Raw genomic sequence first — 12,304 nt, 5'->3', positions numbered from 1 at the left:
TGCTTAAGTCTATGCCATCATGGGGTACCCCCCCGATTAGGCCGGAACGTGATGTAGTGATAGTTACACCATGGTAAATCCAAGCGAGGTAAAATGGACATTTGACCTTAATTAATTAAGCTCAAAACTCTTACTTTGTACATTCATATTATATTGTACTCTGAACAATTATACTGACTTAATAAGCATCGGAACTATCCCTGCATGTGCGCCATGCCAGCACCCGGCCAGCATGCTGCAATTTTGCTTGATTGGACCAACATTTGTAGGTGTAAATTGGATTGGACCAACGTACATTTGGCACTAGAAAACTGTTGTAACGTGCACAGAGGATCGATCCTAATTCAAACATGCCAGAGTTTACTAATTATGCATGACAACTGTTCCTAAACTTACGGTAAAGAACTATATTTAGTTGAAGCGTTTAGGAACAAGCTAGTGAACAAATTAACGTGTTAATTAATTAGTTACTGTAAGCCACTCCTTTGAGAGGCTAAGCGCATCTCCCCAATATTCAACATATAATAACCACCAAGCATTTCAAATATATATCAAGTCATAATTAATAATCACCAAACGTACTCTCCCTTTCAGCAAATCGAAACGAAGAAATTAAATTAAAGAAAGAAAGAATGAAGCCATTTACGACCTTCATCTTTCTCTGTACGCTGTGCCTCCCCCTTTTCCCACAGGAAATAGCTGCGCGCCCAAGGAATGTCACCAAAACAATTAAGCAAGTCTGCGCGCACACGGCTCACAAGGATCTCTGTGTCTCCACCCTTGCGGCTGACCCGAGTAGCCAACAAGCCAACCAAACTGGCCTGGCCTTGGTGGCGCTGAGGGTCGCGTCAACGAATGCCTCGGACATAACCGAACACATTAAGGTGTCGGTTACCGACATGAGTTTAGAGCCTGCGGTCCAGCAGGGCCTGTCTGACTGCATGGACAATTATGTCGACGCGGCTGAGCAGCTCGATGACTCGGTCGCCGCCTTGTTGGCCGGTGCCTACCATGATTTGAGTACTTGGGTGAATGTAGCCATTGCTGATGCCAATTCATGCGAGAGCTCGATCAAGGGACTCAAAACCGGCATGTCTAAGAAAAATGTATTGTTTCAGCAGCTATGCGAGAATGCCTTGGCCATCACCAAGGCCGTTGCCGGAAAGTGATATTAATTTTCACGTATTATAAAATTGTTGAGAATCTATATCCGACCTACTTGCATGGCTACTACTTTAATTTATTGTAACTGGAAAGGGTGAAACCATGGATTAATCGCCATGTTTGTAAGGGATAGGTATAAAGTATATATATATATATATATGCTCAAGGGAAAAGTATTATTAGGGAGTTTAATTAATTATAATTTGGAAGGCCATGTCATTGAGCTTAATTATCTCATCCAAGTGACGTGATCATGTTTGATAATGATAAATTAAAGATTTTCGTGCATTTTTTTGGGTGAATAAAATGCATGAACTCCTAGGTGGGTTTACATGTACGGCCGGGCACATTGCGATTTAAATGGATCCTGGTTCCCCTGTAGTAATTTCTGCCAAATTAGCATGATTAATGTTACCCATTTTGTTGACCCAAAGGGTTACGTAAGTTGCAACGAATCTAATATTGTACGATAACAAAATAAAATTTCTCAATAATTCTTATTAAAAATTTGCACTCAATTACTCAAATGAGTAAGAGATCCCTTGTCAATCGGAATAAATGCTGGGTGATGTTCTCACTCTCACAGGCCATCATAGTTTTTGCACGGGTATATATAAGGATCAAACTTAAATATTAATATTAAAATTAATTAAATGATTAAATATTTTTATTTTTTTTATTAGCTTCATTTTTAAAAAAAATAAGTGATAATTTAACATGGTATCAAAGTACAAACTATAAGTTTAATCCTTAACTTTATAATTAATTTACCATATTTCAACTAAATATTTCACGGACATGTTGAATTCTTTAATTAAATAATTAAATTAACCTCTTGGTTTAAGTTTTAGAAAAAATGATAGCATTTTGAATAGAATAAGATTTAGATGATTAGATTTCTTGCCTTATTTGTTCGTTAGTCTTGATCAGAGAAATAATAAACGTACACAATTTTTTGCAAGATTTTTTAGTCGTTTTCATTAATTTCTCTATCAAATTGGAAAACATGCATGAACTCTACCCTAAATTTCAACAAACTATAAAGCTTTTCAACGCACAGGTCTTGAAGGGTCGGCCATTTCATGTCATGGAAAATTGTCGATTTCCAAACTGACGATTTCATATGATCTTGATTAGTCATTTCTGTGGACTTTCTGAACATTAATTAATTAGACTGTTTCTTTTTTGTGTGTGTGGATATGGACAATGGGACAGGGACGTAAATATAATTGGTTGTGAGCTCTCTTACTCAGTCATCTAAATCTCTGTTTTTCAGTGTTTATTTGAAAATAATGGACATTCGTGAATCAATTACAATTGAATTGATTACCAATACCAAGCTGCATGGACTTTCGAAAAGCTTGGGCACGATCACATGCTTATAATTGCTATTTCAATTTGAGAATGAAATTAAATAAATAAATAAATGAAAGAACAGTATATAAATAAAAGCAATGGCTCATATTAAGCCACCACTGTAGGGCACTCCCGTTTGAGGCAACCAGTCGTCGACGAGCAAGAAGTTGGCAGCCGTGAAATTACCAACATCGGTCGAATTAATCACACGGTAACCAGGCCATGCCACTCTGTTTGTAGTGTTCGATCCGGGTCCCGTGTTATTATACTCAGCGTAATACAACGTGCTTAGCGCAAAATCTCCATCCCACGCCATCCACCCTGCGGCATTGATCAAACTATCCAAGAAACTCTGCATGTAAATTGTCCGAGAATACTCCTTCCATGGCCTTCCCAAGTACGTCTTAACAGTGCTATTGCTCAAAGCCAGATCGTCGGCAGCCTTGATAGTACAATTCTGAATTGAAGTGCCAGTGTTCTGATTTGGGTCCGTTCGACCTTGTGCTGTGATGGCGTTGAACTGTCCGCTCATCGGCAGCCGGGGATATAAGTTGCAATTTTGGAAAACAACTGCGGCGTTACCAAATATGAAATCGACGGTGCCGTATACGTCACACTCTCTGTAGAACTGCCTGAGAGAATGTGTGTATAAGGTGTCTTGGTACGCTTCAAAGCTACAACTATAAAATGTAGATAAATCGGCACCACTTCGAAGCGCCACGGCCTGGTGCTTAATTGCCCCGGCGGTGTTACGGATAGTTATGTTCACGGCCACAAACCCTGGCGCCACCACAGCTGCAATATTCATATGAAACTCATTAGATCATGTCTAGCTAGGTTAGTTACAGCACCATTTTACATTGTATATTCATACAAATTGAATTACTAGAGCATATTGAAAATGGTGCCGTTTTAGGCTTCGTTTGTTTAGATAGAAAATATTTTGAGTGAAAGTGTTTTTTGTTTTAACCAAGATTTTCGATAGTACTAGACACCGAAAAATATTTATGTTGAAACAAACGAAAGCTAATTAGTTGAGTTTGGCACACTACAATTTAAAACGCTTGCTAAATATAATTCTTACCAAATGTTGCTGAATTGAAAGTTGTCCAGCCATCAACGACGCTCCGGTTGCCTGTGATAATAGTCTGATTGATACCATCTCCTACCATCATCAAATACTTCTTGTTCTTGGCAATGGACACGTACTCTTGGTAAACACCCGCCGTGACATAGATCAAGAAGTAGCCATCGCTGGATTTAGAATTGTTTGGAGCTGCAGCTATGGCGTCACTGATGGTGCTGAAGTTTCCACTTCCATCTTGACTCACGACCACGATGTCAGACACCAAAACCTCGTCATCATTTCCGGACTGAAGCAGCTTTCTCCTGCTCACCGACTCGTAAATGGCGCGCGTCCGGCTAGACATTTTTAAGGGCAAGCGTCCGTGTCGGAAACCACGTTGTTTCCTCGTAGGCTGCCACGATGTGGCTTTCTTTCTCTCAGGCACCCAACCCTTGGTAAAGAGAGCTAGAGAGACACTATACAGCTTCGTGCCATTCGAAAGCGGGACCGCGAGGCCCTTCTTTATGCTCCAAGCCGACGCCGTGGCTTGCAATCCATCCAAACAAGTTTGCTGGTTTGTTAAAATGGCACTAAGCAATGTTTGGATGTCCTCTGCTTTCGAGCTAGAAAGAGTTTGATTCGTCGTGGTAACAGTTTGGAAGCTGGTTAAGAGGAAATCCATGTTCAGCCCGGCAAGCAGCTGGCAATCTTCGAGCGCCCGAATCGCCGATGTTGTCAAGGCGGACTTGTGGTTTAGATAACTGTCCACCATGTTCAAAAACTTGCGGGATTCAGACAATGCTTTCCGGACTGAATACCTGCCGTAGTCATGGACGTTGGCAGTCTGGTTGTAAGGGAGCACAGATTTGCAGTAAGAAGGATCCGGGGTGGACTTGCAAACGGTTCCTGGTGAGACTGGGCTGGATGAATTGCTGCCGGCAAAGGATAGAGAGGGAAGAAGAAGGAGATATGAAAATGTCATGAAATAGAAGAGCTTGGAAGAAGCCATTGGAGACTGAAAAGATATATCGAGTTGAAGAATTAATGTGTTGTGTGGTGGAAGATTCAGTGCATGGGGTTCAATATATAGAATATTGTAGGATACATAGAGAGAATTTAATTTACGTGGGGTATTGAATATGTTAAGTCAACATGACTTGTCCAAAGCGCGTCGTTCGTCGGCTAGCTTGGTGTTAAATAATCTATTGGCTAGCAGGTGGTTGCCATGAAGAAAGGGAGAGCAAGCTAGCTAGCTGTAACGCAAATGTTAATTAATTTGTTAAGTACGTAACTAATCCGGCCGGCCACTAGATATATATTATAATCACATATATATTCTTGTGTAATTGTTTTTTTATAGATGTTCTTGTTTAATTGTTGATTGGCTTGCTCATTGGAATGTATAATGTATTAATTGCGTTTTGTCAAACATGGGGTAGGTGTCAAACATGTTGGTGACAAATCCAATTACAATCTGCCTACCTATTTTAAAAAGAAGAAGAACGATTTATGACATGTCGAAATTCTAGATATCATTTTCTTTTCGTTGTTTGGCGCCCCAGCACTGGGGATCGATCAGTCCAACCCATGAGAGGTACGTAGAATTTGAAGAGGAAGAAATGCATGACTTTTCAAATTCTCTCTAATTTGTTATTTAAATTATGTGTTGCAATTTTATGTGATCAATTATTTTGAAAAATGTGTCACATCTCATGCGATTATGACACATTATTTGAGAACTACATTTTGGAAGAAAAATTTGAAAACTCTAGCATTTTTTTTTAAAAAAAAAATTAAACACTCTTTTGTTAGCAATGCTATACTTTATACCAAAATCACACTATACTGACGTGATAATATGGATTAGCATTCTTTAATTTTTTTTTTTTTTTTTAACAAAAATTAATCCAACAGCTAGTGACCCATTGCACGTTAGCATAGTGTGATTATGGTGTGAATAATAGTATTTCTCTTTCTTTTTTGAGCACACAAAAGTAGTATTTTGTAGAATCCCTAGCCCACGGGTAGTGGACCACTCTGAATATTTTCTTTTGAGGAGCCAAAAAAGAAAAGGGGAGGTGGGTTTTGAGAATATGATTTATTTCGGAGCTTGCTAGCTATTTCATTTATGGTAGAATACTTATTTCTTACATTTTTAGATGAATAGTTATTCTTCATTTTAAGGGCGATAAATACTAATATAAAAATAATCAAATATGTGAACAAAGAAGTTTGTCAAATTCATAATTGTTAATTTTTTTTTCTATTAATTAAGGAAAAATGTTACATTAAAGGAGGGTCTATAATACTCTTGATTCGAATAGAAAAATTAAAAATTAAAAATGCTTCTACACATAAGGTACAAGAAGTCAAAAGTGACACACTTTGGCTACCAAATGTGCACCCAAATTGGCACTACCGACACTTTGAAAGGTTTCCAAGAATAATATGTTACTTTGAACAAATGCTGTATCGATCTAGGGAGCCTGGGAGGAATGGATGTGAGCAGGGGCTAGGGTTCAAAATAACTTTTACAAGAAGCTAGCTAAGTGCCCCTAAGAGTTAATAAAATATAATAATAATAATAATAATTTAAAGAAAAAACAGAATGTAGGCCTGCCAGACTTCATTTGGTGAGGGTCTTTTTTGACTTAGATTTGCTCAGATCTTTCCAGTATCAAACTGTTTGGAATTTACTCCTCTTAGTCAACAGAACAGCCAAATGATTTGACCGGCCAACCACCCTTTATGTTTTAGATAAAACCATCATTAAAGAGTAATATAAAAAAAAAAAAAAAAACAAAAATGAATCTATCATTTGATAAATGTTACAATGAACCGCCACCTGTTTATCCGATTAGGACATGAGTCATTAATAATTAATAAATTATACTCTAAATTTTATTTTAATATATTTAATAGTGTACATATATAATGTCACATTAATATTATACCCACAAAATTTAATCTTACCCGTAAAATAATTACTCTCTATTTTTTTTTTTTTGAGTAATTCTAAATGTTCATATTGTGTACGTCCATCTTGTATCCATAAAAAAATAACAGAAATTTCTCACAAATTGATTTGTAGAAAACTTCATACAATCCATATATATATTTTAATAGCATTAATATAAAAATGTATGTTTCTCACATATTTAAAGGATACATGTCACTTTTACATGTGGGTTATATGAAATTTTCTACAAACCGGTTTATAAGAAATTTTTTTCCATAAAAAAAATTGGGTGACTTTAAAAATTACCATTCGATCAAAATTTAATAGTGATCAATCACATATTTAATAGTAATTTAAAAAATTACGTCATTTTTTTTTTAATATAAATAGACACGAGGTGAATACAAAATAAACTTGTATCATTACTCCTATTTGCTTTCCATACAAGGTAATAGAAAGTTGGCCACTTGACCGGAGAATACGAGATATATATATATATATATATATAAAGTCAAATTGACCGATTTAGCAAGTTGGAATATATAAGACGGTGGAAATTTATAGCTTACAAGTGGGGGTTATCTTAAAGCAAGGGTTTTACAGCATACCAAACCTCGGAGATTTACACGGCCGGAAACATGTGCTGCAAAGGAAGTGAAGCTTCCTCAACCTAATTAATTAGTGAAGCAACTGCTATCCACGATCACGTTAAAAATTTATGTTAATTTAATTAACGGACTAAATTAATTAGAATAATTTTTTTCTATTCAATTTGAAAAATAATATAAATATATTTTTTACACATCTCATTTAAAAATTTGTAATTAAATTTACAGAACTTATAAATTAAATAGTAGATTCAAAATTTAGTTGCATCGAGATGTACAAAAAAATATATGTGTTAAAATAAGAAAGAAAGAATAGTTTTATATATATTATTCAATTGTTATTTTAAAAGGATGTAGACAGTTGAATGTGTCAAACAAAATAAAAGTCAAAGTCGTTTTGGATTGTATTTGTAGTGAGTGAACAGTTTGAATTGAAGTTAACGTTGGGCGATGGAGTTTGTAAGTGGGTCAAGTCAACGAATTAAACTATGCCCCATCAACAGCCTGGAGATGCTTTCTTACGTGGTTTGGGCGCAACGGTTTCAGTAAACACAAATGACAAAAACCCACCGACTCCGGCCTCATGGCTAATCATCAAGAGCCCTTCAATTCAAGCACGAATGCATATTATTATTGCCAAAAAAAGAAAATGCAACGCGGAGATATAGCTGCTGCCAATTTAGTGGTGATATATTGCAAAGGTTTGCGTTAAGCCGGCCGGAATTGTTGAACATAGTTTTCAGAGTCAACTTTCGAAACATTTCTTGTACAAGGAAAGAAGCTTCCGTCAACTGTTTCTGCTCATCAATTCTACAGGAATTAATGGTAAGATAATTGAGATAGGTTAAAATTAATTTTTTTTTAATTATTTTTAAGTGTACATGGATCCCTCCCTCATAGAGCCTGAAAACCAGGCCTTGTGATGGACCTGGATTAATTACAGCCTCTTGACCTAGACGGAAGGCCCATTTTTTTTTTATATATAATTTATTCCAGGCCCAGTTGAGCTTCTCAACCCATTTCAACAGTTGCATCAAGGGAAGGATACGATTGCAAATATAAATTCTTTTTTCTTTTTTGTTTCGGAAGTCTTCTTCTATAGCAAATATATATAAATTCTTGGATTGCTGTTTCATGAACTGTTAACCATTCCTGGTTAATTAACATGCAGCACATTGGATGTATAACTAATTGTAATGTTCATATGGATTGATAGTTGACCGAAACCCCCCATTAATACATTTAACAAGCATCAACGACCCTTCTTGTCCCTTCGCATTCTCACACATTTCTCCCACAATTCTCTGTCTGATCTCCCTGTCTCAACACCTTTCTCTAGGGGGCTGCCCATGAAAGGGTGTGTGCCACTCTCTCGATCATTGCCATGGCGGCCGGGGTTTAGTGTCTCCACTGCTGCTTGGCGAAGGTTGTGGTGGTGGTGGTTGCTGTCCGCCACCAATCCTTACGAATGTCATGGGATTGGCTACATGAGTGCCTACATTCTTGGTGGCTTCCTTTGCATCATGCCTATGCAAAGCTAATAGTGTTTATTAATTTCACCCAATGCTACCACCAAAACTCTAAGGATTTTGTAATTTTTTCAAATGTTTATTTTTTTCATAACTTTAAGGGTATTTTGGAGATACAAATGTAAAAGAGCTTGTTTGGCAAACAATTTTCACTCCCCCTCTATTTTTTTTCACTTCTCCCAAAAAGGTCAAATAAAAAACGTTCTTTTTTTTTTTTTACTTTTTATATCACATCAATAATTTTTTATTATTATCCAAATAAAAAAATTCACTACAAAACAAAAAATTTTCATTTTTTTATAAAACAATTTCAAACTTTTTTTATACTTTATATCACATCAATCACTTTTTACTAATATTCAAACAAATATTCCACAATTACAACCATTTGCCAAACAAATTGGTGATAATTCAGGACGCTAATATATATATATATAATTTCATGGAAGTTAAGCCTGCTAAACATTGCATCCTCATTAATCCTTCAGTTAATGATTATGCTGCAAAACTAAGAATGGGAAGAATCCCTCTTAAGTTTGAAGATCCCCTGAGCATTATGAATCTCTGGAGAATTGTCAAAAAGGAATTTATGATGAACGCGGTCCAAGAATTAAGAAATAGACCAGTCTTAGCAAAAAATAATAGAATTATTATTTTTTGCGAAGATATGGCTGTTTTAGGTATTTGGGGCAAACGCCTCAAAGTAAGCAATTACCGCTACAGCAATGGGCAATGGTGGAGCAAGACAGATAAAGATCCAAAGGACCTGATTGATCACAATCAGTTTTCAGGTTCTGACGGAACATGGCATCTGGACTACTGTACCACCTGTGAGGAATGGGGTCACAATGACTGTGACTTTGTTGAAGATGAGGAATGGGGGTCCCTCCCCCATTATGATCCTTTTGATGATGAACAATCTTATGCTTTCTATCTTCCTCATGCTTACGAGACTTCTTATGCTTCTTAGATGGTGCTACTGAAGGTAGACCATATTGCTCACAGAAATTACCCATCTCGTACTTAGCCTTTTTCTTATCCTTATTGGCCTGGTTCGATATTTTCATATCGATACACATCTTAAGGCCTTCTTTCTGGATAGCACTTATGATATTCCCGTAGGTGAGATTATCATATTCTATCACATTGTTCTCATTGACTAAGACTTCTTTGATCTTATGGGCGAAGAGATGAGGCAGACCGTTTATGAATTTCTCTTTCCAAAACGGTTGGTTGCTATCTTCTCTTAGCATGACTCTAGAAAGGAAAACATCCTTATACCATCTAAAGTCGCTCAGGGTTGGACATCTTAGATTACTCAGTTGGTCATGGACCCTAGACGCAAGGTGACTTGGTGTGCCAATAAAATGTTCTACAATGGTATAGAACAAAGTGTTGACTTATATCAAGGCTTTTAGACTTATTAACTTCTCTTTTTGTTAGAAGTTTTCTTAACTTTTCTAAATATTGCCTTTTTAACTCAGGATTCTCAATTTTACTTATAAGATCAAGAAGCAGCTCTTCTTGTTCTTCTTCCTTGGTCATAACACCAATTGTTTTGCAACAAGTGTCGTTACAACCAAAACTTATGTTAGGGTGACTTGAAGACACAACTGTGTTATCTTCTTTTACCCACTTTTCCTTAGAGACGGTTTGGACCTGTTTTTCTACCGGATAAAACTCATCTACAAAATCGAAATAAGAGATATGCATCTCTATTTCACTTATGTGTTTCTTAAAGTGACTTAAGATTCCTTTCTTCTGCTCAAGATTGAATCTTTCCTTATAGGCTAATCTTCTTTCGAGATTTGCCTCTGACATAAAATCCTTGTTGAGCAGATCTGAATCCATCTCAAAAGGTTTCCTTATGGTGCATAGTTGGGGGTCTATAGCCGTTTCAACTATGAAATCAGATTCCGTAGGAGAGGCATTGCCTTCCTGGGATTCTTCATCTTCTAGCTGTGTGTCAGCTGTATAACATGGATGACTCACTTGGGAGGTCGTCTGGACTCCCTTTAACTTAAGCTTTCTTAGTTCTTTTTCCAACTCTAGATCTCGCCGCTTTAGTTCTTCCGTAGAGGTAGAACCAGCAAACGAATGCCTAGCTGGAGTCTTATCCTTAGGTTGTCTAGAAGATCTAGACCTTGGCACTTCAGATCTAGATGCACTAGATCTTGCAACTTCTTCTATGAGAAGATTTGGCTTAGGGGTCGACTGGGAACCTCGATCAAAACTTATCTTAACAGTACCATCCAAGTACTGCTGGATATAATCTAGGTCTCCTAGATTATGACTTATGAGATCGGGCTTAAAACTCTCATTGGTCAAACTACATTCTTTGGGTAACTCAATGTCAGTCCAATGGATAGTTCGAGGAACGTGAATATTCGCGTTACTCTGGCTACTTTGGATCAACATAGTCTGACCATTTGGGCTTCTCTTAATTGCTCCGAAATTTATGTTGGTTCCGGTGCACTTATAGTAGATCCTGTAAATCAAAGCTAGAGGCTGAACACCTTCTAGAATCTTATATCCTTGGGTTCTAATACTCAGGGTCAAAACCTTAAGGATGTGAGGATCACTTAGACTTACTGTGAAATCAGGGAAACAGTCAAAATAGACTGGTCCATCATGCATGGTTGCTTCAATGACTCCGAGGAGACTATCCTGCCAGTCAGTGAAACGGGCATCTCTCAATCCTAACATAACAGAGGCTTTAAGACCTCTCCGTGTTAGGGGCTTAATGGCGACCTGAACTAATCCTATGTGGATAAAGTTGTGGCCTTCTCTTCTATGTCGCTTAATGGCTTCTTGGCTAAAAAGCTGGCATAACTCATGTTCCTTATTGAGAGCATAGACTTGCTCTACAATCTTAACATGCTGTTCAGTCTTGAACGCAAGTGCAGACCACTTCTTCCTGTAGATTTCTCTACTGGGGACCTTAGGTATATTCCAATCATTGACATCAATGAAGGAATCCTCATCGTGGTATTCAACGTGTTCTTCGTTGACTACCTCTGGAATCTCAGGGATCCGAGTGGATCTAGAGCTTACTGATGAGTTAGATCTGAACAATCTATTCATCGCAACAAGTTTAGGGTTACCTTGCTTAGACTTCTACTGTTCCGGTCTCTCTACCGCGGGACATCTCTCTACCACACTTCATCTCTGTTCTCCAACTAGGTCTCCTAGGTCATACGCCTGTGTCCTATCCGTGTGTCCTCCCGACTTACCTGGCCCTTCTCTCGGCTCTCAACTGCGCTGACGGCACGTTGACGGCAGTGTCCTTCCTATTCACCCTAGAATCTTAACAGAGAGTGGTGTAACAGACAAACTTGGAACAATATAAGAACAAGCTTAATAACCAGCCACTTGGGCGGATGCTCAGATTATAATAGGAACAAACTCAACAACACTTATGGCTCTGATACCAAAAGGGGGGCGGAAGCACGGAGTGGGGGCTTAGTAGTAAGAGGTGGTGACAGTGGTGTGGATGGAGTAGTGGTTAGCATATGAAAACATAAATACATGCATAGTAATTTCAATATCAAAATCAGAATACAAAATGAAAGAGTATTCAGTAATGATCATGAAATTAAACTCAAAGTAATGCTTAGATTCA

The 12,304-nt window shown here is 37.4% G+C and overlaps 2 protein-coding genes across 2 annotated transcripts; one reads left to right on the top strand and one right to left on the bottom strand.

The window, feature by feature from the left end:
- Positions 1-632: 632 nt before the first annotated feature.
- Positions 633-1,169, top strand: LOC133851498 (putative invertase inhibitor). Its single transcript, XM_062287939.1, has one exon. The coding sequence runs from the start codon at positions 633-635 to the stop codon at positions 1,167-1,169; it is 537 nt and encodes a 178-aa protein (XP_062143923.1).
- Positions 1,170-2,540: 1,371 nt separating this feature from the next.
- LOC133851584 (probable pectinesterase/pectinesterase inhibitor 7) lies at positions 2,541-4,656 on the bottom strand. Its single transcript, XM_062288054.1, has 2 exons — positions 3,605-4,656; positions 2,541-3,315 (listed from the first exon to the last, which is right to left on the bottom strand). Exons 1-2 carry the CDS (start codon positions 4,593-4,595, stop codon positions 2,624-2,626), a joined length of 1,683 nt encoding a protein of 560 aa, XP_062144038.1. The 5' UTR covers positions 4,596-4,656; the 3' UTR covers positions 2,541-2,623.
- Positions 4,657-12,304: the final 7,648 nt, after the last annotated feature.

The sequence above is a fragment of the Alnus glutinosa genome, chromosome 12 (genome assembly GCF_958979055.1).
Source record: "Alnus glutinosa chromosome 12, dhAlnGlut1.1, whole genome shotgun sequence".
In the NCBI taxonomy this organism is placed as follows: Eukaryota; Viridiplantae; Streptophyta; class Magnoliopsida; order Fagales; family Betulaceae; genus Alnus; species Alnus glutinosa.
Note: the sequence above shows the minus strand (reverse complement) of the source record. Positions and strands in the feature narration are given on the sequence as shown.

Coding starts and splice junctions, on each gene's coding strand:
- LOC133851498 (XM_062287939.1), top strand. CDS start 633: ATGAAGCCATTTACGACCTTCATCTTTCTCTGTACGCTGTGCCTCCCC.
- LOC133851584 (XM_062288054.1), bottom strand. CDS start 4,595: ATGGCTTCTTCCAAGCTCTTCTATTTCATGACATTTTCATATCTCCTT. Junction 3,316..3,604: donor TTTCAATTCAGCAACATTTG/GTAAGAATTATA, acceptor TGAATATTGCAG/CTGTGGTGGCGCCAGGGTTT.